This window comes from Salmo trutta, chromosome 39 (assembly GCF_901001165.1).
Source record: "Salmo trutta chromosome 39, fSalTru1.1, whole genome shotgun sequence".
Taxonomy (NCBI): domain Eukaryota; kingdom Metazoa; phylum Chordata; class Actinopteri; order Salmoniformes; family Salmonidae; genus Salmo; species Salmo trutta.
In genome coordinates this window covers 9,439,101-9,463,917 of record NC_042995.1, presented here as the reverse complement: position 1 = coordinate 9,463,917, position 24,817 = coordinate 9,439,101, and the positions used below count along the sequence as shown (strand labels likewise).

General features: G+C 42.4%; 1 protein-coding gene and 2 pseudogenes across 1 annotated transcript; 1 reads left to right on the top strand and 2 right to left on the bottom strand.

Annotated features, from left to right (window-relative positions):
* Positions 1-4,004: 4,004 nt before the first annotated feature.
* Positions 4,005-4,179, bottom strand: LOC115179881 (uncharacterized; annotated as a pseudogene).
* A 160-nt stretch (positions 4,180-4,339) lies between these two features.
* On the bottom strand, positions 4,340-4,508 carry LOC115179882 (uncharacterized; annotated as a pseudogene).
* A 1,582-nt stretch (positions 4,509-6,090) lies between these two features.
* Positions 6,091-23,219, top strand: LOC115179235 (zinc finger protein 664-like). Its single transcript, XM_029740626.1, has 6 exons — positions 6,091-6,109; positions 6,432-6,721; positions 7,254-7,348; positions 10,161-10,164; positions 19,760-19,784; positions 20,392-23,219. The coding sequence occupies exons 1-6, from the start codon at positions 6,091-6,093 to the stop codon at positions 21,309-21,311; spliced, it is 1,353 nt and encodes a 450-aa protein (XP_029596486.1). The 3' UTR covers positions 21,312-23,219.
* The last annotated feature ends 1,598 nt before the right edge of the window (positions 23,220-24,817 follow it).

Below are 24,817 nucleotides of genomic sequence, written 5' to 3'. Positions count from 1 at the left end.
ATACGCCTATTCAAGGAGGCTGAGATCTTGCTAGTTCCGGTTTCAGGAGCCCATTAGTAAATGCCAGTGGCGGTCGGTGCCTTTAAGACAAGGGAGGACAGGTCTTTTTTTTTTATGAGCATGGCCTTATTTCTATAACAGCATATTGGATGACTATCATTCATATGCCATTCACCCAGCTCAATGTAACATCGATAGGTTTAGGCTACTACATGATACTCTAATTTTCCCTCTACCCATCAAGAGGTTGCTACAACCTAGCCTATGAATGAAGGTTTACAACGTAGGTGCACAGGTTGAGAGAAACTTGAGTAATCAAGGTGACATTGACACATTCAATACCGCCTTGCACACTCTTGCCTGTATCTATCTGATCTGGGGTGTAATCATTCGTCCAACAGTTGCAAACAAGAGTTTCTATTGGACAAATTCCGATATGTTTATCTTCGTTTCGTTTGCTTCCATTTAAGGAACGTTTTTCAACAGAATCGGCGGAATGAATACAGCCCTGATCACACACAAACACAGTTCACTTTCAAAGCAGCCACATACAAACAGCAGATCCTGGACTATCCATTCACTTCAGTCAGTCTGTCTCATCTTCCAATGTCAGGAATCCATCACATTGAATGAGCAGGTCCTGGACGAGAGCGCGTGATTGATTTCCATTGTTTTTCCTTCTGCGTGCAGCACAAGCTCTTCCATGTAATAGCATGAATATAAAACATTAATAACTTTAGCTGTGATTTGTGGGGGGTGGAGGGAAAGAAAAGAAAATTGGCCTTGAAGACAATTCATGGACAAATTCCATTGATATGTTTGGCACAAAGGTGATAACGAAACTGTCTTTTTTGGAATTTTGAAAATTGCCTTCTCTATGGTGGCGTCTATTGGAATTATCTTTCTGGAAGGGTGGCATCCTATGACGGTGCCACGTTGAACGTCTCTGAGCTCTTCAATAAGGCCATTCTACTGCCTGTGTTTGTCTATGGAGATTGCATGATTGTGTACTTCGATTTTATACACCAGTCAGGAATGGTTGTGGCTAAAATAGTCAAATCCACTCATTTGAAGGCGTGTCCACATACTTTTGTCAATGTAGTGTATAAACAGTAGCCTATAGGCCTATTTCAATGTTGAAATACATTTAATTGTCAGTCAAGTGAGTTCTGTTTTGCTACTTGTCTGTAATGTGTCTCAATAGACACTGAGTGTACAAAACATTAGAAACACCTTAATACTGAGTTGCACCCCCTTTTCCCTCAGAACAGCCTCAGTTCATCAGGGCATGTACTCTACAAGGTGTCCACAGTGTTCTACAGGGATGCTGGCCCTTATTGACTCCAATGCTTCCCACACTTCCAATCCTGGACAATCCCAGCCTTGTGGCATGGGGCATTATCCTGCTGAAAAAAAATCAATTTTGCAGATGGATAAACTGCTGCCATGAAGGGATGCACCTGATGTGTAATGATGTTTAGATATCCTGTGGTGATGTCTGACATTTACAAACAAGTTAGCTTATTTGTACATTGAAATTATATGTTGATTCATTCCATTTTTATTAATCGTTTAAACTTGTTTTAATTGTAACGTGAAAACATTATCCAAGATGAACTAGATTAAGATTAACTGTTCATTAATTACAGACCAGAATTCTACAATAAAAAGGGGTGAAGGGGATCTGTCACTAATTTGTCTGTGTTTCTGTGTTGCTGTCTCAAATGAACATGACCTTTTAGTCCAGTTGTAATCTCTCTGAGCGGTTTTATTTGATTGTCATGCTGTCTCAGGATATCATCCATTTAGCTTCTTATCATAATGGCATGCATTACCAATGCAGCCATATGTCTACAGTATGATGGCATTACTGGCCTAATGGACATGTGCAATCAATGTGCCCCTTGTCATTATACATCAGCAGCAGAGAATAGCTAAACTCACATCATTTGCTTATTGTTGAGCTAGCTGTATGTTCTACATTTGAAATAGATCATGTATATGAGGTTAACCATAAGCCAGATTTGAGACATGATTTATCTGACAATTTAATGGTTAGTGCAAATCCAACCCTTGTATTCTAGGGACAGGATATTTTAACCCAGCTCATGAGACATGGGACCAACACTTTAAATGTTGCATTATTATATTTTTTCAGTGTATGAGTGTACTGAGTGTACAAAACATTAAGGACACCTCCCTAATATTGAGTTGACCCCCCCCCCCCCCCCCCCCACACACACACACACTTTTGCCCTCAGAACAGCCTCAATTCATCAGAGCATGGACTGGGGATGATGGTGTTGATGTGAGCCATGACCAGCCTTTCAAAGCACTTCATGGCTACAGATGTGAGTGCTACGGGTCAGTTGTCATTTAGGCAGGTTACCTTGGTGTTCTCAGGCACAGGGACTATGGTGGTCTGCTTGAAACATGTAGGTATTACAGACTCAGTCAGGGACAGGTTGAAAATGTCAGTGAAGACACTTGCCAGTTGGTCAACACGTGCTCTGAGTACACGTCCAGGTAATCTGTCTGGCCCTGCGCCCTTGTTAATAATGTTGACCTGTTTCAAGATCTTACTTAATGGGGACGGTCTAATTTGTACAATATTGCAGATATTCAGAGATGCAGAGAATGAAGTTGAGTTACTTCTAAGTAACTTTGGTTGACTCCTATGTCATCATCTCCAACATGTGACCTTCCATTCTAGAGCTTTGCTTTGGTGTGGACTGAGGCCCATGCATTCATATCAGTTGTATTCAGCTTAACTTATTTCTATTGTGGATTGTGTTTCTGTACGCCAATGGAAAGTCTACAAAACTATGAGCAAACCAGCCTTTGTATTGAATACATGGAATTGCATTGTGATGATACGATGAATAAATCATGCACACAATGTGCAAATAGGATTCAATTATCAGTAATTAAATATGATGTGCATGAAATTGTTTGGTGAAATATGCATAAAAGGAGAGTAACTGCCCATAATTGTGCACTTTTGTATCTTGTACTTCCAGTTTTGAGCATCATGATTCAGTGACTGCAAAGAACATTTATGGATCTACTGGGATTTTTAAAAGACAGACTAACTTTCTGTTCTGTCTGCTTGCACTACAGAAATAAGTATAGTTGTGTCAATCATTTTGCAGGCAGTCGTGTTCTTTTGATGAACGGATTTGCAATTTTGATTGTAGGCGATTGAGAGAAACTTTAATACATAGGCAGTTGCTCCCTGATTAAATAGTACAAGAGTACACCCTGCTGGACAAAAAAGCTTACTGCACCTGGTATTCCCAGGCAGTTTACCATGCAAGTACTAACCAGGCCCGACCCTACTTAGCTCCCGAGACTGTATTGTGTTTATATGATATGTAATAATGCCGTAAGCGAAGGAACAACTCTTGCTACACTATATCAAGTTTATGTCAGAAATAGAATCAATGGGATAAACAGACATAGTTACTTTAACACAGGCAGATGAGTTAGAAACCTTGTATACATTTGACGACATATATTTGAGTGTTGTGAAAATAGCAGGCCTATCAAATAATGACTTCAGACAAATACATCAGATAACGTTACCGGTATGTGAGGCAGTCCATGTTACCAGTACATGACTTTAGCACATTTCATAGTTTATACTGTATAGTCTTCTTGTGTATACATATCCAAATAATTTTTTTTTAAAGTACTTTATTACTTAGCTATTTGTGTATATTTTTGATCGTGTGTAATTGCACTGTTGAGGAGAGTTTGCAAGTAAGCATTTCACTGTACCGTTTACACCCTGTATCCCGTGCACGTGACGAAAACTTTTTTCTTTTTTTAAAGATTAACGCACCATTCACATCAGCTATCAGTCAATATAACGGTAACCGACTTGACCAGCACTATCTAGCCATCACTGACACTAAGATGAACTTGCTCAATGTGAAAGTACAATATAGATCATGTTCCTAACAAACTAAAACGAAACATCGCCTAATTATATTTACAACGACAGGGGGTGCACCGTTCCTGGAGGTACTGCAATACCAGGTCGATGCGTGGAGTGGACGGAGCAAGCCCCTATTCCATCTCCCTGTTCCAAAAATCAATTTAATATATGGTCCCCAGATAGGGGACGTATCAGATATTAAACTGATAAGAACAGATTTTTTCTTTTGGAAAAGTTTTATTGATGCATTTTCCTTTAAAACAGCTCACATTTTTAATTCATTTTTACACATAGAAACGGCATAAAGTGCATAAAAACCAGCATTACATTACAATTATTGTTTTTTTAGAAAAGGTACAAGTTGTTCATTTAAAACAATAAGACCAATCATGCATAAAAGTACCCTTTTTTGTAAAAACCAATCTGATAAAAGCCATTTAAAATGTGTATTAATGATTTAACAAAGTAAAACATTTTTTAAGACATGGAAAGCCTGTCAAGAAGTCCCTTTGTTAAGGGATAAGAACAGATACTACACTTGATCTTAGCCAAAAGGCCGAGAAGCGATACCCGCAACGCTTTCGGGAGGAAGTCGCCGTTCTCCGACACGTCAAATTCGACGATGGTTACACCAAAATTAGCTCGGTATACTTTTTTTCCCCATAAAAAAAGATAATGCTTTAAATAAATGGTGGCATGGATTGCGAGTTGATCAACGTCAGGAATAACCACGTTTGACTGTTACAAAGTAACACAGTTGTAGGTTTTAAAGTCACGTGGTCATCCCCCTCCAATCAGAAATTAGAGAAAGCGTTGTTTAATTAAAACCATATTAACAGCTAAATTGGAATAATAATATATCACGAGTGGGGGGGACAATTTGGAGATAATAATATTGACCTCAAATTTGATCTTGTATCAAATATCTCTGCTGCCACAACGGAACAGAAGCAATTGTCCACTTGGTGGCGCCAGAGTTCCACCGACCGTCGCTTTTTCCAAGCTGTCCTGTGTGGTACATCAAACTGCATTTGAATGTTGAAGCACTTGACTTCAATACGTCATCAATGCAAATAATGTGAACAATAAAAATAGCCTGTCTTTTTTTCTGTAGAGCATTGTGTGAGGAGGCCTTAATAAAGTTGCCCTCCTAAATTACTCGAGGACAAACTTCAACGATGTCCATCCATGGCACTGGACTGCAGTGAGAGCTTGGCCAGAGCGGCTATGGTCCTGGCTGTCTAAATGTTTCTCCTCATAATAAAGATGGCACTTTAGAGGCTTACTTTTACAATTAGGCTTACTCAGTCACTACAAGAAATGTCATATCATGGTCATAAAATGCCATTATGGAAATGAAATGGTTGTGCTTTTTGTATTGTTCTGACTTCATGGGGCCTACTGGAATGAATGGGCTGCTTATTCTGTTACATTACTTGATGCTGTGTGTGACTGCTGTCTCCTTCAGCGCCATGGAATGCACAGGTATTACGGTCGCTGTCCTTTCAGCACCCCGAGCCTTTCACCATTGATGTGACACTGTCGTTGTCTCTATTGGTGATTTTGTGATAGTGGTGCTGGCTACCATCAGCAGTCTAAACAGTGAAGAGGCGACTCTGGTATGCTGGCCTTCTAGGCAGAGTTGCAAAGAAAAAGCCAAATCTAAGACTGACCAATAAAAGATTAAGATGGGCAAAAGAACACAGACACTGGACAGAGGAACTCTGCCTAGAAGGCCAGCATCCCAGAGTCGCCTCTTCACTGTTTAGACTGATGTTTTAACTATTTAATGAAGCTGCCAGTTGAGGAAGTGAGGCGTCTGTTGACCTGGACTCAAACAAGGTTCAGAATGTCCGCTGACTACCCTTCTATATTGCAAACCCTTAAGTTTGTCCATTTTCATCTCACATGATTTTACATACATTTTTCAACGTTTATCATTTCAATAGCTCCTTGGTAATGTCACCTACCAACCTCAAACTACTTTCAGAATGGCGGAGACGGGCACCGCGAGGCATCCAGTGCGTTAACGCGACCGATCCCGGAGAAGCTGGCTGGAGCCCCGGGGAGAGTTCTCTTTTCTTTGTGAAGGGCAGGGCGCCCTGGAATGGGTTCACCCCGAGAGAGGGTCCCAAGCCCTGGAAAGCGTTATGGTTTCGGAGGCGTCTGGTGAGCTCTCCCTGGCCCTTGAAAATCCAGGGGAGAGGGTGTAAATCTCACGCCGGGCCGTACCCATATCCACAGCAGGTCTCCAAGGTGAACAGCCTCTGACATGTTATATAACAATGTATGTAAGGGAAGTCGGCAAGTCAGATCCGTAACTTCGGGATAAGGATTGGCTCTAAGGGCTGGGTCGGTCAGGCTGGGGTGCGAAGCGGGGCTGGGCTCAAGCCGCGGCTGGGGGAGCAGTTGCACCGTGGCCCTCCTCTCGCCACCATTGTAAGTTCATTGTGTGGCTCATCTCGCAGTCTCTCGTGCGTGGTCTCGCAAGGAGCTGTGTGCGGGGGTTCGTCGGGGTGGTACCGTCGGCGGACCGGTGGGGGTGGGGGTTGGTTCCGGCGGTTGGAGGCGGAAACTCTGGACGTGTGCCGGACTCTTCTCGTGGATCTCCCCAGCTACGGCGCTCGCCGGCCCCACATTGTAGGTGGGGAGGTCTCCTCTACGCTCACTAGACTTGAGGCGGAGACTAAACCCATTGGCCCCACAGTGATAGGGCATCGCATGGATCTGGCTCATGCCCTACGATGTGGGGAGAGGTTTCTGTCCCGGAGGGCTGAGTGGGCAAGCAAATGATTGAAAGGGGATAATTATTTTCTGTTGCTTCTTCCAACACCCGGTCGATGGGGCCGCGAGATACTGCGATGGGTATTTGGTTCTCAAGTCTATAAGTATTGCGCTGGCACTTGATGTTGATTGGGTGTAAAAACCCAGTTAAAGTCCCCTGAAGGTTAGTAGCGGCAACTGATGTCCAGTTTGTAAGACAGAACAGCCTCTGATGATACCGGGCGTGACTCGAATGGATGTCAATTTGATGATATCTGACCGTAGCATGCTACCCTTCGCGGTCGCAGTCAAACCACCTTCGGGGTGGCTGTGACCCCCTCATGTCAAAGTGAGTAAATTTGATAAAGCGGGGGTAAACGACGGGACATAAGAGTCTCTTGAGGTAGCCAAATGCCTCGTCATAGTGACGTACATGAATGGATGAACAAGATTCCCACTGTTCCTACCTACTATCTATCGAAACCCCAGCCAAGGGAATGGGCTTGGCGGAATCAGCGGGGAAAGAAGACCCTGTTGAACTTGACTCTAGTCTGGCACTGTGAAGAGACATGAGGGGTGTAGAATAAGTGGGAGGCCCCAGCCGCCGGTGAAATACCACTACTCTTATCGTTTTTTCACTTACCCGTTAAGGCGGGGAGGCGCGCCCCGGGTGCAACCTGCTCTGGGGACAGTGGCAGGTGAGGAGTTTGACTGGGGAGGTACACTGGTCAAACGGTAACGCAGGTGTCCTAAGGCAAGCTTAGGGAGGACAGAAACTTCCCATGGAGCAGAAGGGCAAAAGCTTGCTTGATTTTGATTTTCAGTATGAATACAGACCGTGAAAGCGGGGCCTCACGATCCCTCTGAATTTATGGCCTTTAAGCAGGAGGTGTCAGAAAAGTTACCACAACAATAACTGGCTTGTGGCGGCCATGCGTTCATAGCAACGTCGCTTTTTGATCTTTCGATGTCGGCTCTTCCTATCATTGTGAATCAGAATTCACCAAGCGTTGGATTGTTCACCCACTAATAAGGAACGTGAGCTGGGTTTAGGCCACCGTGAGACAAGTCAATTTGACCCTACTGACGATGTGTTGTTGCAATAGTAATCCTGCTCAGTACGAGAGGAACTGCAGGTTCAGACATTTGGTGTATTTGCTTGGCTGAGGAGCAAATGGTGCGAAGCTACCATCTGTGGGATTATGACTGAACGCCTCTAAGTCCGAATCCCCCCTAAATGTAATGATACCATAGCGCCGCGGATCTTCGGTTGGCCCGGAATAGCCTGCCCCTTTTGGCAGGTGAGTAGATCCGTTCGTGACGGGGTTGGGGTGCGGCCGGATTAGTTGCTGCCCCTCTCCTGATGCGCACAGCATGTTTGTGGGGAACCTGGTGCTAAATCCCTTGTAGATGACCTGATTCTGGGTCAGGGTTTAGTACGTAGCAGAGCAGCTCACTATTGAAAGTCAGCCCTTGATCCAAGCTTTAGTCGGGGACGGAAGGCGTCTTCCTCCACCATCCTCCTTCTTTACTTACGGGTTACCAGGTGCACGGAGAAGGGCCAGGGGCCAGACACAGAGTGTGAGAGAGCCCAGGCAGGCGGGTAGAAGGCATAAGACATTGGGCTCTGGATAGGTAGGGGGCTAGGTGGTGGTCGCCCATCTGGTGGGACTGTGAGTCAGGTTGGGACTCACCGTGGAAGTCAAAAGGTCACCAGGTGCACAAGGAGGCCTCCGCCAAGGCGGGGGGCACTCAGAGCCCGAGCACGGGTGGCCGGACTCAGGTGCTGGGGGCAGCACTCAAGCCGTGGAGGTTGGGTTAGGGATTTAGTCTCTAAGCCGATAAAAGCTCTGTCACCAGGTGCACAGAGCTTGTTTCAGGTTACCAGGTGCACACGGAGGCCTCCATCAAGGTGGGGGGCACTCCGAGTCCAAGTAGGGGCGACCGGACGGACTCTGGGGCTAGGGGCAGCACTCAGGCCATGGAAGTTGGAGTGGGGACTGAGCAGATAAAAGTGGGTGGGTCACCAGGAGCACAGAGCCTGTTTCGGGTTACCAGGTGCACGTGGTTCCTGACAGCGGGACTATAGACGTCTTAGTAATTTCAGGGAGTAAGCTATACTCTAAGGCCAAGGGAGAGGGGTGTTGACCGGGTAAGGAGAGTAGGTGTGGAGGCCTGGAGGTCTGTAGTTCCAGGGAGTAAGCTATACACTCTTAGACCCAGGGAGAGGGCAGGCAGGCATGCAGGAGTGTAGGAGGCCAGGAGTCAGAGGTCACCAGGTCAATGGGGGCCTGCCTGGAGGTCAGGAAGGCCCCAAGGAGAAGGCCCAAGTGAATTGGTGTGTGAGTGACACTGTCCTTCAGGGGGGCAGAGCAGGCAAATTAATGTAACATTGTGTGAGATGAAAATGGACAAACAAAAGGATGTGCAATGTGTAGGCACGCTGAGTGGACATTCTGAACCTTGTTTGAAGTCAGTAGGTCACATGACCAAGGAGCTTTTGAAATTCAAATGTAAAAAAAGTGTGTAGTTTGTTTACGCTGCCTAACTAATTCAACTAGGAATACAAAATGCTGTTCACATTTCCACATGTTTATTAGCTTTGAAAAGCGAAAAAATGTCCAAATCGTGAAAATAAAACCTGTGCAATGTTGTGCGCAATTATTCCAACTTCATGACACTTATTTGGAGTCTGTGGCAAGTGGTTTGAAAGCGCGAATATCCAACCTGAAACTGGCTTTGCCTCGGTCTCCATAAGTAGGGTTTTCAGCTGTTACATTTGCCCATATTTGGCTCTGTGTAAACTACAATTCCGACGCTGTGTTTTAACGTTGAGAAACGTAAATAATCATCGCTTTCGAAACATATGCTGATATGCCCCTTATCTTTCATGTCAACGAGAACTAATGTTTCAAACAGACAGGTGGGTACCTATGTCTTCCGTTAACAAGTGCTGTAACATGGCGATAGGACCGTGTGGGAACACTAACCCTATAAAGGTGTGTAGTAACTTAACCTTGTTTTTTGAAAATGATATTTCGCTGATATGAAAGATACGTTTCTTATGTTTCCAAACAAGTACTGCAAGCGATGCGTGTTAATGTTTAGACTAGTTTTGGAGCTCTTAAAACTCCCCTGGTCAGAAGATACTATCGTCAATAAGCACTAAAGCAGTTAACGTCTACGAATGGGGTAGCGGTGCAGGAGAGAGAAACAATTTCACAGTTGCACTACTGTTTTGAAGCTGAATGTAATGTTTATCAGTGTCTACATGTGTACTAATATTCAGACACGTTGTTTCTATCTTTATCTATAATTGTTACTATGGCGTGAATAAGGAAATACAATTCGTAGTGGTGTAAATGAATAAAGTGTCACGTCCTGGCCAGTATAAGGGTTAATTAGTATTGTAGTTTGGTCAGGACGTGGCAGAGGGTATTTGTTTTATGTGGTTCAGGGTGGTGTGTTTGTTAAAAGGGTGTTTGAATAAGTATTCCTGGGTTTTTGGGCACTGTTTGGTTTTCATGTATTTCTATGTTTAGTCTAGTGTGTGTGGTTCTATGTTGAGTTAATTGGGGTTGGACTTCCAATTGAAGGCAGCTGTTTGGTGTTGCCTTTGATTGGAAGTCCTATATTAGTTGGGTGTGTTTGTCTTGTATTTTGTGGGAGATTGTTCTGTGTTTAGCCTTGTGCCTTACCAGACTGTTTTTTGTCGATCGTATTTCTGTTTGTTATTTTGGTGTTCATTTTGATAGTTAATAAATGTCAAGATGAGCCTGCACATACCTGCTGCGTTTTGGTCCTCCTTCACCGACGACAAGCGTGACATAAAGTAAAAATACAACCTTTTTTATGTAAATTGCATGTTATAGAAAGGTCCAGACACCATTTTTGTGATTTCACATGTTTAAGAAAAATGTACCCCAAAGAGCAAATCACTTCTTCATCGTCGTTATGTGGTATGGAGGTCCTGAAAAAACGTGAACAAAATGTAATAAAACACCCCAAGATGTCCTTTTAGAAATGGCTCTCAGTATAATGATGTTGTACACATGAAGTTGTTTTATTACGAACTTTACCTGCAAGGTTATATTCAATTTTCTGCGACTCGGGCCGTCTCGAGCGATTCCATTTTCCATGTAGCCTGCTGCTACAGGTAACTGCAGAAATAAAGGAAACTACAACATATAGTGTATTTTTAAGTACGCAGAGGACATGGCTCTGGTAGGACTCTTTAATAATAATAAAAAAGATGCTACGTCAGATGGGGACAGCAATTTTAAACAGACCAACAACCTTCAAGAATGGTGTTTGTCAACGCCCTCCATATCAATGTGGAAAAGACAAAGGAGCTGATCATCAATGGCAACAACTTGCCAATGTCCCAACCACTCTCTCTGAACGACCAAAGAGGGGAGGTGGTTGAGTTTTAAATACCTAGGGGGACACATTGATAACACGCTGAGTTTTACAGAGAATGCAGACTGTATTTTTAAATTAGCAAGCTAACGCCTGTTCTTAATCAGGAAATTAAAGGGGTTTGGGGTCAGCCAGGATGTTCTGGAGAGGGTGTACTCACGTTCAATATGACAGTCTGGTATGGTAATCTGAGTTGGTGGAGAGCATACTCACGTTCAATATGACAGTCTGGTATGGTAATCTGAGTTGGTGGAGAGCATCCTCACGTTCAATATGACAGTCTGGTATGGTAATCTGAGTTGGTGGAGAGCATACTCACGTTCAATATGACAGTCTGGTATGGTAATCTGAGTTGGTGGAGAGCATCCTCACGTTCAATATGACAGTCTGGTATGGTAATCTGAGCTGGTAGAGAGCATCCTCACGTTCAATATGACAGTCTGGTATGGTAATCTGAGTTGGTGGAGAGGGTGTACTCACGTTCAATATGACAGTCTGGTATGGTAATCTGAGTTGGTGGAGAGCATCCTCACGTTCAATATGACAGTCTGGTATGGTAATCTGAGTTGGTGGAGAGCATCCTCACGTTCAATATGACAGTCTGGTATGGTAATCTGAGTTGGTGGAGAGCATCCTCACGTTCAATATGACAGTCTGGTATGGTAATCTGAGCTGGTAGAGAGCATCCTCACGTTCAATATGACAGTCTGGTATGGTAATTTGAGCGTGAGGAGCAAAAGCAAATTGACCAGAATATTAAACACAGCCAGCAAAGCAATTGGTCGACCACAGGCACATTTGAGCAGTCTGTTCCACAATGCAACCAAAAAGAAAGCACTGGCTGTCGCTGGCGACCCCTCCCACCGTCCACACCCGCAGTTCGAGAGGTTTCCCTTCTGTCCGGCGCTTCAGAATGCCCATCGCCAAAAATAACGTGTTCAAGAAGAACGTGTTCAAACATTCATTCGTTCCTTGTGTAACCGATGTGAAACGGCTAGCTAGTTAGCGGGGTGCCCGCTAATAGCGTTTCAATTGGTGACGTCACTCGCTCTGAGACCTTGAAGTAGTTGTTTCCCTTCATCTGCAAGAGCCGCGGCTTCGTGGGAGGCAGTTGTAGATGTGTGCAGAGGGTCCCTGGTTCGTGCCCAGGTAGGGGCGAGGAGAGGGACGGAAGCAATACTGTTACGCTTGTGCTGTTGGACTACTAAATGCAAAGTAAATGTATCGGTATATGTACTTATCTGTCTAGTGCAGTTGGAACAAGTAGTCCTTGTGAGTGAATGTATGTCCTCTAAGTTGTTATTGTATGCAACATGATGGACTGACTGGTTTAAATGTAAGAGTGTATGTGATTATTTTAATGAAGGTGATGCCAAAGAAAAATTGGACAATAAAGTTTTATTCTATTCTAATAGTGTGTTGGGCCACCACGAGCCACCAGAACAGCTTCAATGCGCCGCGGCATAGATTCTACAAGTGTCTGGAACTTCCTGTGTGGAAGCACAATATACGTTTAATATACTTTGTATCCCTCATTTACTAAAAGTGTTTCCTTTATTTTGGAAGTTAAATGTGAAATGGACTGTGTTATTGCTCGAGTCGCAACAAAATGGAATAAAACGTTGCGGACAAAGTTCGGGAATGACACAATTTAATGTGTACAACATCTGAAGACCTCCATCACTATACTGAGAGCTTTTCCGTTTTCTAAAAGGATGTATTTGGGTGTTTTTTTGTGGCGCCTTTGTTTGTTTTTTGGGGGGGCCCATACTGCTAAACAAGGATGAGGAAGTGATTCGCTGGTTGGGGTAAGGTTCTCAAAAACATGTGAAATCACAAAAAGTGTTTGAACCCTTTTATAAAATGTAATTTACATCAAAAATAGTGATATAGGACACTTCTCCTTTAATGGGGGGGGAGACTAGGCATGGTTATAACATGTCTCAGAGATTGTTTGAGCTACTTCATTCAAAATGTGATAGGAACAACTGTCTGCTACAAATTAGTATTGATATTATATCACTAAATCAAACAGGCAAGGTGTGACTGAGTTGTTGTAAAACAGGAAACTTCTCCTTTAAAACCTGTTGAGGATCTTATCCCGATCTTATCCCGGTATTGGGATTCATTGTCATGTGACCATGGCGGGGAATTCAAAACTGCAAGAGTAATCATTTCAAATAATCAAATAATCAACTATTTTCCTCCATTTGAAAGATATATCTCCTAAATCTAACCACGCTGTCCGATTTTCAGAGGCATTACGGAGAATGCATAAAGTTAGGTTATGTGAGGAGAGTACATTGACAATAGCTGCGTGTAATGTTTAGCCAATTCAAAGAAGGGCATCAACAGACAGAAAACTAGCTAGAATTATGCACTTACCTTTGACAATCTGCATCAGATGACACTCATAGGACATTATGTTATACAATACATGCATTTTTAGTTCCATCAAGTTCATATTTATATCCAAAAACAGCATTTACAGTCGCGGTGAAATTCAGAATTTTTTTCGGCTCGAATGCACCCAGTGAATCCAGCATTACAAATCACGGAATTACTATTCGAAAACATTGGTAAATTATAATATTGTCATTCAAAGAATAATATATTATCATCTCGTAATTGCTACCGAATGGCCAGATCTCAAAATAACTTTACTGGGAAATCACATTTTGCATAAACTGGGTACTATGCTAACAACAATAAGCTATATGCTAAGCTAAGCTATACCGTTAGCATTAGCATCATCTAATATCGATAATAACATTCTAAATATCCCCTTACCTTTGATTATCTCCATCAGAAGGCGCTGCCAGAGATCCCAGGTCCAGAACAAATGTGGTTTCTTTTGACAAAGTTCATAATTTATTTCCAAATAGTTAGCGTTCAGTAGGCTCCCACAAAATGAGGTGGGCAGTGTAAAGTCACGTCGAAAAGCTAAAGAAAACCTAGTAAATAATCTATTTACGTTTGTTTAAACATGTCAAACGTTGTTTAGCACTAATCTTTTGTTCCATTTTTAACGTGAAACATCAGTAAACATCAGTAATATTTTCACACAACCTATCAAGTGTCTAGAATAAACGATAATGACAAAGGCACTCTTCTCAGATTCATGCGCAGGCGCAAAAAATGAAGTGATGACGTGTCAACTTGTAAGCTTTCTAATTCGGTCTGTATTCATGACAGATGCTTCCAACAACTTTCTAAAGATCGTTGACATCTAGTGGAAGCAGTAGGAGTTGCGAACTGAATCCTTTCTCACTGTGGTATCTTTAAAACAATGACACTAAATAGTACAGTCACAAAATTCTCATTTTTTTTAATCTATTTTTCACAGGTTTTTGCCTGCAATATGAGTTTTGTTATACTTACAGACACCATTCAAACTGTTTTAGAAAATTCAGAGTGTTTTCTATCCGAATGTGTTAATAATATGCATATCCTAGCTTCTGAGTTGGTGTAGGAGGCAGTTAAAAATGGGCACATATTTCTTTCAAAATTCTCAATACTGCCCCCGTGGCCCGTTTTTGGGGTATCTGTACATTACTATTGATATTTTCTGGCAACTTTTACTCCACTACATTCCTAAAGAATATATGTACTTTTTACTCCCATACATTTTCCCTGACACCCAAAAGTACTAGTTACATTACAAATGGTCAGGCAGGACAGCAATATGGCCCAATTAACACGTTATCATCCCTACTGCCTCTGATCTGGCGGGCTCACCAAACACAAATACTACATTTGTAAATTATGCCTGTGTTGGAATGTGCCCCTGGCTATCCGTAAATAAAAATTAAATAAAGAAAAGAAAAAGAAAAAACTGGAAAATCCTGCCATCTGGTTTGCTTAAAGATGCGCTGTGCAAAAATTCCTCAATATGCTGGTTGCTTGTTTTGCCACAAACTGAACATTTTGCAATCACTGTGTAGATAATCATTGTACCATCTAAACCGCTGTGAATTATATTTTCCATAACCAACTGGGTTATCTGGAGTGATCAGAGTAGACTAAAGAAGTGAAGTAGACAAACTGCCAGTGAAGAAGTTCTATGAAATGAGTCTGTATAGTTACTAGGCTTCAGCGTAATTCCGTATATACCAGAATACTTGGAAAAAGCCACAGCATGTTTTTTCAATACCGTTGAAACTACTTTCTACCTGCAGTTAACTTGTGCAATACGTTAGGAGACAAATAACATTGCGTGCTTATTTGCGTCTGTCACATTATTATGTAGTTTACGGTAGTCCCCCTGTTTGATGACAAGCAGACAACGAGAAGAGACCTGAGGGTGCCCGCAAGATGGCGGTCAGTCAGTGCAGATATTTATTTTAGTAGCTGAAGGAATTATTGGATTTCCTCACCCAAACGAGTCGTAAAACAAAATTGAATAAAACGTTGCGGATAATGTTCAGAACGACACAATTTCATGTGTACAACATCCAAAGACCTACATCACTATCCTGAGAGCTTTGCCGTTTCTAAAAGGACGTATTTGCGTGTTTTTGGAGCCTTTCTTTGTTTTTTGTGGGGCCCTCCATACTGCTAAACAAGGATGAGGCAGCGATTTGCTGGTTGGGGTAAGGTTCTCAAAAATATGTGAAATCACAAAAAACCTTCTATCATTTTTTTATTTACATAAAAATTTGATTTGTTGTAGGGGATGGTTGTAACACTTTTACATTTTTTTTGTCAACGTCTCATTATTTTGAGCTAGTACATTCAAAATGTGAATAGGAACGTCTGTCTGCTACAAATTGGTATTGGTTTTATCTCTCTAAATCAACCCTGATGCTTGCAGCCATTAGTTAGCTTCAATTTTAGCTACATGTTAACTTTAGCATTGCTAACTTGCATCAAATGTATATTTTTTTACCTTTATTTAACTAGGCAAGTCAGTTAAGAACAAATTCTTATTTTCAATGACAGCCTAGGAACAGTGGGTTAACTGCCTTGTTCAGGGGCAGAAAGACAGATTTTTACCTTGTCAGCTCGGGGATTAGATCTTGCAACCTTTCGGTTACTAGTCCAACGCTCTAACCGCAAGGCTACTTGCCGCCCCATATCTACACAAACTGGTTATAAACCTGAAATAAGTTTGGTGAATCTAACTACAAAGCAGGTGATGCCATCACAAAAACAAATTTGGCCCCAAAAATGTCTTTCTTACTTCAAACTCAGATTTAGTTTTTCAATAAAATCTGCAGAGTTTCACAGGGTCTTGCTTCTTCACATGAGGACCAAACTGAGCATGTGCACAGTGAGTCACATGATTTTAGCTTGTTCCTGATTGGCGATATTAAGTGTTACAACTATGCTGTGTTACAACCATCCCCTAAAATAGGAAACTTATCCTTTTAAGTAAACTCAGCAAAAAAAGAAACATCCTCTCACTGTCAACTGTGTTTATTTTCAGCAAACTTAACATGTGTAAATATTTGTATGACCATGACAAGATTCAACAACTGAGACAAACTGAACAAGTTCCACAGACATGTGATGAACAGAAATTGAATAATGTGTACCTGAACAAAGGGGGGTCAAAATCAAAAGTAACAGTCTGGTGTGGCCACCAGCTGCATTAAGTACTACAGCGCATCTCCTCCTCATGGACTGCACCAGATTTGCCAGTTCTTGCTGTGAGATGTTACCCCAGTCTTCCACCAAGGCACCTGCAAGTTTCCGGACATTTCTGGGGGGAATGGCCCTAGCCCTCACCCTCCAATCCAACAGGTCCCAGATGTGCTCAATGGGATTGAGATCCGGGCTCTTCGCTGGCCATGGCAGAACACTGACATTGTTGTCTTGCAGGAAATCACGCACAGAATGAGCAGTATGGCTGGTGGCATTGTCATGCTGGAGGGTCATGTAAAAATGAGCCTGCAGGAAGGGTACCACATGAGGGAGGAGGATGTCTTTCCTGTAACGCACAGCGTTGAGATTGGCTGCAATGTCAACAAGCTCAGTCCGATGATGCTGTGACACACCGCCCCAGACCATGACGGACCCTCCACCTCCAAATCGATCCCGCTCCAGAGTACAGGCCTCGGTGTAACGCTCATTCCTTCGACGATAAACGCGAATCCGACCATCACCCCTGGTGAGACAAAACAGGGAAGAGCACTTTTTGCCAGCCCTGCCTGGTCCAGCGACGGTGGGTTTGTGCCCATAGGCGACGTTGTTGCCGGTGAAGACTGGTGAGGACCTGGTTTACAACAGGCCTACAAGCCCTCAGTCCAGCCTCTCTCAGCCTATTGCGGACAGACTGAGCACTGATGGAGGGATTGTGCGTTCCTGGTGTAACTCGGGCAGTTGTTGTTGCCATCCTGTACCTGTCCTGCAGGTGTGATGTTCGGATGTACCGATCCTGTGCAGGTGTTGTTACACGTGGTCTGCCACTGTGAGGACGATCAGCTGTCCATCCTGTCTCCCTGTAGCGCTGTCTTAGGCGTCTCACAGTACGGGCATTGCAATTTATTGCCCTGGCCACATCTGCAGTCCTCATGCCTCCTTGCAGCATGCCTCCTTGCAGCATGCCTAATGCATGTTCACGCAGATGAGCAGGGACCCTGCTCATCTTTCTTTTGGTGTTTTTCAGAGTCAGTAGAAAGGCCTCTTTAGTGTCCTAAGTTTTCATAACTGTGACCTTAATTGCCTACCGTATGTAAGTTGTTAGTGTCTTAACGACTGTTCCACAGGTGCATATTCATTAATTGTTTATGGTTCATTGATAAAGTATGGGCAACAGTGTTTAAACCCTTTTTACAATGAAGATCTGTGAAGTTATTTGGATTTTTACGAATTATCTTTGGAAGACAGGGTCTTGAAAAAGAGGCGTTTCTTTTTTGTTGTTGCTGAGTTTAGTTTACTATTGATATTTCCTGGCAACTTTTACTCCACTACATTCCTAAAGAATATATGTACTTTTTGCTCCCATACATTTTCACTGACTCCCAAAAGTACCTGTTACATTTCGAATGCTCAGGCAGGAGAGCAATATGGTCCAATTCACGCGTTGTCATCCCTACTGCCTCTGATCTGTCAGACTCACTAAATGCAAATATTGCGTTTGTAAATGATGCCTGAGTGTGCCCCTGGCCGTCCAATAATAAATATAAACAGTCTGGTTTGCTTAAAGATGCGTTATGCAGAAATCCCGCTTCCATTTCCTGTTTGCATGAATTTGAATAATACGGATTTCAGTTTGTGACAAACCAAGCGGTGTGGAAAATCATTGTACCATCTAAACTGCTGTGAAATAACTTTTCCATAACCACAAATATTGTACGGTGCATTCGGAAAGTGTTCAGACCCCTTTACTTTTCCCACATTTTATTACGTTACAGCCGTATTCAAAAATGTATTAAATAGTTTTTTCCCCCTCATCAATCTACACACAATACTCCATAACGATAAGGTAAAAACTGAAATACCACATTTACATAAGTATTTAGACCTTTCCTCAGTACTTTGTTGAAGCATCTTTGGCAGCGATTACAGCCTTGAATTTTCTGTCGTATGACGCTACAAGCTTGGCACACCTGTATTTGGGGAGTTTCTCCCATCTCCACAGAGGAACTCTGGAACTCTGTCAGAGTGAATACTTATGTAAAATGTTAGTTTGTTTTTAATACATTTGCAAAAATTTTAAAACCTGTTTTCGCTTTTTATTATTTGGTATTGTGTGTAGATTGATGAGGAAAACATTTGATTTAATCCATTTTCAAATAAGGCTGTAGCGTAACAATGTGGGAAAAGTCAATGGGTCTGAATTCTTTCCAAATGCGCGGTAGTTATCCTCTATTCAGGTGTACAAAACAAAAAGTGAAAGACGACAACTAAACTAAGGAATGGGAAGCATAGAAATATCACACACAGAACAGATCTACCGGTTCTTAGACTTGCTTTCAATGAGACTGACAGATCTATAACTCACATTTCTATGTGCATTTGGTCAGGTTGCCCAGAAAGTTATATTGTAGCTTTAATATAAGGAATTTGATGTATAGCAGTTACTTTTTACTTATACTGAAATATAACAGTTGAGTACTTTTTTCCACCACTAACCATTGGTTGTGAGTGAAATAATACAGTGAAGACAAGGTTATTCAGGAAAATAGTACATAGTGTTGCCTAAAACATACTGCAACCTTGTACTAAATGGTTTTTGAGTCATTTATATGAATTTAGGAAATCTACTATAGATTAAGTGCACTTACGTTGTGTAATTTAAGGTATGTGTGTCTGATGTGAATTCATGTTTTGTTTTCAATGTTTAGTTACCTGATCTGTTGAAATTAGATAATTGAACAAGAAAAAATGGAAAATATTTTTTGAGAATAAAGAAAGCGCCAGAACTTTCAAGACTAACTTTTGTGTCGGTTTGTCTTTATTACTACAGGCCGACTCTGATTAAGTCTGAGGCCGGTAACATCAACAGTGAGGACAAACCCAGCCCTCCTCTCTCCTTCCTCACTGAGTCCAAACCTACAGTCACTGGGTCCTTATTGTGACAGTGGAGCCCAGTTTGCACTGCAGGATCCAGAGATGGCATCAGTGAAGCTGGAAGACTGCAGTCAAACACTGGAGCTGAGTGTCAACATTAAAGATGAAGAAGAGGAGGAGAAGATTGGAAAATCTGTTAATCATGGTAACAGCAAGTTCTATCTATAAGTTATCTTAAGTTAGACCTCCATAAGTTATGACCCAGTCTACTGCCAGGTTGAATTCTGTAATTGTGACATCACACATCCCTGAGAAACTCCAGACTGCACAACAAAGTTTGTTTTTCATTCCAACTTCCCACTGTACATGAAACTTTGCTGTAGAACTGTTTCATGATGAACAGTTTCAATGAGAAGGTAGATGTTATTTCATGCTACTGACACTTGCATGGTTTGATACCAGTATTGTCAGCGTAAAAAAAATAAAATAAATGCAATTCCAGTTAATTGAACACTGAATTGACAGTTATTGTCAATCCTTTGAAAAGAGGAACATTCGGAATTGGAATTTGGTTTACTTTCTGAATTGACTCGAATAGAAATGGAATTGACCCCAACCCTGGTGGTTGCTAACTTGTGATAGTGAGTGGAGGATGATATGGCTCCTAATTTTCACTCCTTTTGCCCCTTTTTGCCTTCAACTCTTATCCACTTTTAGAATTAGTTTTATTCCCTTTTGTATTGAACAGCCTACTGATATGAAGTCATGTATATCACACAAACTGACTGATTCTTCTGATGTTGTTCACACAGGAGAACATGTTGAGACATTCTCTACATCCAGAGAGCAACAGCAGGAAGATCACAGAACGAAGAGGTCTCACCACTGCCCACATTGTGGGGAGATTTTCCCAATTCTATCAAAACTAGAAATGCACCTAAAAATACACACAGGAGATCATCTGTATTCCTGTACTGACTGTGGAAAAAGCTTCAAAACATCAAGGTCTCTGACAGTTCATCAGAGAACACACACAGGAGAGACGCCTTACTCCTGCTCTGAATGTGGAAAAAGTTTCTCTCAACAGAGCAATTTAAAAACACACCAACGTATACATAAAGGAGAGAAGCCTTACTCCTGCTCTGACTGTGGGGTCAGTTTCTCCGGATTGGATACCTTAAAAACACACAAACGTATACATACAGGAGAGAAGCCGTATTCATGCTCTGACTGCGGGAAGACATTTTCTCAACTGGTCCATTTAAATGCACACCAACGTATACATACAGGAGAGAAGCCTTACTCCTGCTCTGACTGTGGAAAGAGTTTCTCTCAACAGAGCAGCTTAAAATCACACTACCGTATACATACAGGAGAGAAGCCTTACTCCTGCTCTGACTGTGGGAAGTGCTTCACAACATCATCTGCAATAAATGTTCATCAGAGAACACACACAGGAGAGAAGCCTTACTTCTGCTCCGACTGTGGAAGGAGTTTTTCCCGATTGAATACCTTAAACTGTCACCAGCTAATACATACAGGACAGAAGCCTTACTTCTGCTCTGACTGTGGGAAGAATTTCTCTCTACAGAGCAGCTTAAAATCACACCAACCTATACATACAGGAGAGAAGCCTTACGCTTGCTCTGACTGTGGGAAGAGTTTCTCTCGACAGGGCAGCTTAAAATCACACCAACGGATACACACGAGAGAAGCCTTACTCCTGTGCTGACTGCAGGAAATCCTTCAAAACATTAGCTGAGCTGAAAGTTCATCAGATAACACACACAGGAGAGAAGCCTTACTCCTACTATGACTGTGGAAAGAGTTTCTCTTGACAGGGCAACTTAAAATCACACCAATGGATACACACAAGAGAGAAGCCTTTTTCAGAACAAAACTTTACATTTTGGGTAGATTGACAATGGACCCCTGTTTTAAACTATCCTCCTTTTTAAATGAAGTCATACAGAGTTGGCTACAATGTCATCCTCCAGAAAAGGCAGATCTAATATTACAGCACATAATATGGCTAAACTCCAATGTACTGATAGATTTAAAAAAAAACTATTTTCTTGTAAGAAATGTGTATAATATCTATGAAGGACTTTGTAAACAAGAACAGTCAAAGGATGTCACACAACTAACAACAGCGTATGGAGGTGTATACTCAATACAAGATAACCAACTCATCGTGGCTCTGCCACGAAATTGGAAGAGGCAATTACTTAAGAAATTAAACAATTTGTCTAGTTTTCTCCCATTTAAAAATCAGAAATGGCAAAAAATTATTAGTATAAATTGAAAAATGTATCAGTTTCACTTAGTCAAAATGTTTGACAGCAATACGGTATAAAATGCAAGTAATTTGGAAACAGGTTTTTGAGGTCCCAATACTTTGGCATCGGGTCTATGAACTGACATAAACTATTGACACTGCAGTCCCATTCGCTTCGATATAAGCTATTATACAAAATACTTGTTACAAAAATAATGCTCAATATATGGGGCATAGAACAGTCAGCCCTGTGCAGACTCTGCCAGGAGGAAACAGAATCAATAGGACAGTCAGCCCTGTGCAGACTCTTCCACGAGGAAACAGAATCAATAGGACAGTCAGCCCTGTGCAGACTCTGCCACGAGGAAACAGAATCAATAGGACAGTCAGCCCTGTGCAGACTCTACCACGAGGAAACAGAATCAATAGGACATATTTTCTGGTACTGTCCATCGGTGGCTCGCTTTTGGAGTCAGGTCCAGGAATGGTTGTGGCGTCATATTATCAGGGTTAAGATGGACCTGCAAACTGTATTGTTAAGGGATCTGAAAAACCACGATCAGTCAGTGGGTAATATCATTATACTCTGGGGTAAAGTATTTCTTTTTAGGGCAATATGGTAGAAATGTTACAAATAGGGATGTTCAGGACCTTCGTATGACATCGCAGTAATATGGAGACATGTATTGCCAAGTGAAATGGCACAACGCCATTATAGTGGAAAAAGTGAGTTCATCTGTGGACATCGGAGCGTTGGAGTTCAGATCAGAATGAATGGTGGGTTGGCCGCTGTGGGTGGAAATCCAGACACTTGAGGAAATTGGCAATATATGTATAATATTTATTTACAGGTACCGTAGATGTGAGCGAACATAGCTGTATGTAGCAGTAGAAGTATTGTTGTCTGTTGGTTTACTCCAACGAGGGGAGGGACGGTAGGGTAGTATACTCCAACCAGGGGAGGGACGGTAGGGTAGTATACTCCAACCAGGGGAGGGACGGTAGGGTAGTATACTCCAACCAGGGGAGGGGCGGTAGGGTAGTATACTCCAACCAGGGGAGGGGCGGTAGGGTAGTATACTCCAACCAGGGGAGGGACGGTAGGGTAGTATACTCCAACCAGGGGAGGGACGGTAGGGTAGTATACTCCAACCAGGGGAGGGGCGGTAGGGTAGTATACTCCAACCAGGGGAGGGGCGGTAGGGTAGTATACTCCAACCAGGGGAGGGACGGTAGCGTAGTATACTCCAATCAAGGTAGGGAGAAATAAAATGGAGAAAATAAATTAGAAATGATGGAAACAATTACAATTATAGATTGTAGGTTCTCTCTGCAATATTAAAGCTAATCTACCAGCTAAGATTAAAGTCACTCCATCACTTAATTCTCATCAGTATGCCCCTTGTGATGCGTTGGGCTGACCGCACCACCCTATGGAGGGCCCTGCGGTTGTGGATGGTGCAGTTGCCGTACTAGGCGGTGATGCACCCCGATAGGATGCTCTCAATGGTGCATCTGTAGAAGTTTGTGAGGGTCTTAGGGGCCAAGACAAATTTATTCAGCCTCCTGTTGCGCCTTCTTCACCACGTCTGTGTGAAAGGACCATTTCAGGTTGTCAGTGATGTGCACGCTGAGCAACTTGAAGCTTTTGACCCTCTCCACTGCGGCCCGTCGATGTGGATGGGGGCGCGCTCCCTCTGCTATCTCCAAAGTCCACGATCAGATCCTTTTGTTTTTCTCGTTGAGGAAGAGGCTATTTTCCTTTCACCGCTCCGCCAGGGCCCTCACCTCTTCCCTGTAGGCTGTCTCGTCTTTGTTGGTAAACTGATCCACATGGCTCTGTGGGGGCAGTAGGCAAATTGTAGTGGGTCTAGGTTATCGGGTAAGGTGGAGGTGAATATGATCTTTAACTAGCCTCTCAAATCACTTCATGATAACAGAAGTTAGACCTTAGCTTTCTTGGTTACAGGAACAATGCTGGACATCTTCAAGCAAATGGGTACAACAGACTGGGATGTGGAGAGCTTGAATATGTCTGTAAACACTCCAGCCAGCTGGTCTGCGCATGCATCTTGGGTCAACACGCTTAAATATCTTCCTCACGTCGGCCATGGAGAATGAGAGCTTACAGTCCTCGTGAGAGGTGGTGACCCAAAGCGGGTGTTTTTCTCAAAGCGGGTGAAGAAGGTGTTTAGCTTATTTAGCTATTACTTTAATGATAAGCAGGATATGAAACAACTACATGCGTTTATTAAATTGTATTTTAGTGTTATTTTAGTCACGTTGAAAGCAATTAGTGGTGTGCACCAATAATCCATAATTTAATATGATATAGATATCGTTTGATATCTACTCACCGGCCAGTTTATTAGGTACACGGTAATGGAACGCTCATATAGATGGTGAGTCACGTTGCTTGCTATGTAAAGCAGGCAGACAGGCATCGAAGCATTCCATTACTGTTGTATTGAATGTTATATTGGGCAAAACCACATCAAAATGTATTTGTCACATGTGCCGAATACAACAAGTGTAGACCTTACCGTGAAATGCTTACTGACAAGCCCTTAACCAACAATGCAGTTCAAGAAGAGTTAAAGAAAACATTTACTAAATAAACTAAAGTAAAATATAATAAAAATGAACATAATAAAATAACAATAACGAGGCTAAATACAGGGGGTACGGGTACCGAGTCAGTGTGCATGGCTACAGATTAGTTGAGGTAATTTTTGTACATGTAGGTAGGGGTGTGTGACTATGCATAGATAATAAACAGTGAGTAGCAGCAGTGTACAAAACAAATGGAGGGGGGGTCAACCAGTGACACAAGCGACTTTAGCGGGGTATGATAGTTGCCAGGTACGTGACTTTTAGCGTGGTATGATAGTTGCCAGGTACGTGACTTTGAGCGTGGTATGATAGTTGCCAGGTACGTGACTTTGAGCGTGGTATAATAG

Coding starts and splice junctions, on each gene's coding strand:
- LOC115179235 (XM_029740626.1), top strand. Junction 6,722..7,253: donor TGTCCCGGAGGGCTGAGTGG/GCAAGCAAATGA, acceptor ACTTGACTCTAG/TCTGGCACTGTGAAGAGACA. Junction 19,785..20,391: donor TGGAAAATCTGTTAATCATG/GTAACAGCAAGT, acceptor TTGTTCACACAG/GAGAACATGTTGAGACATTC.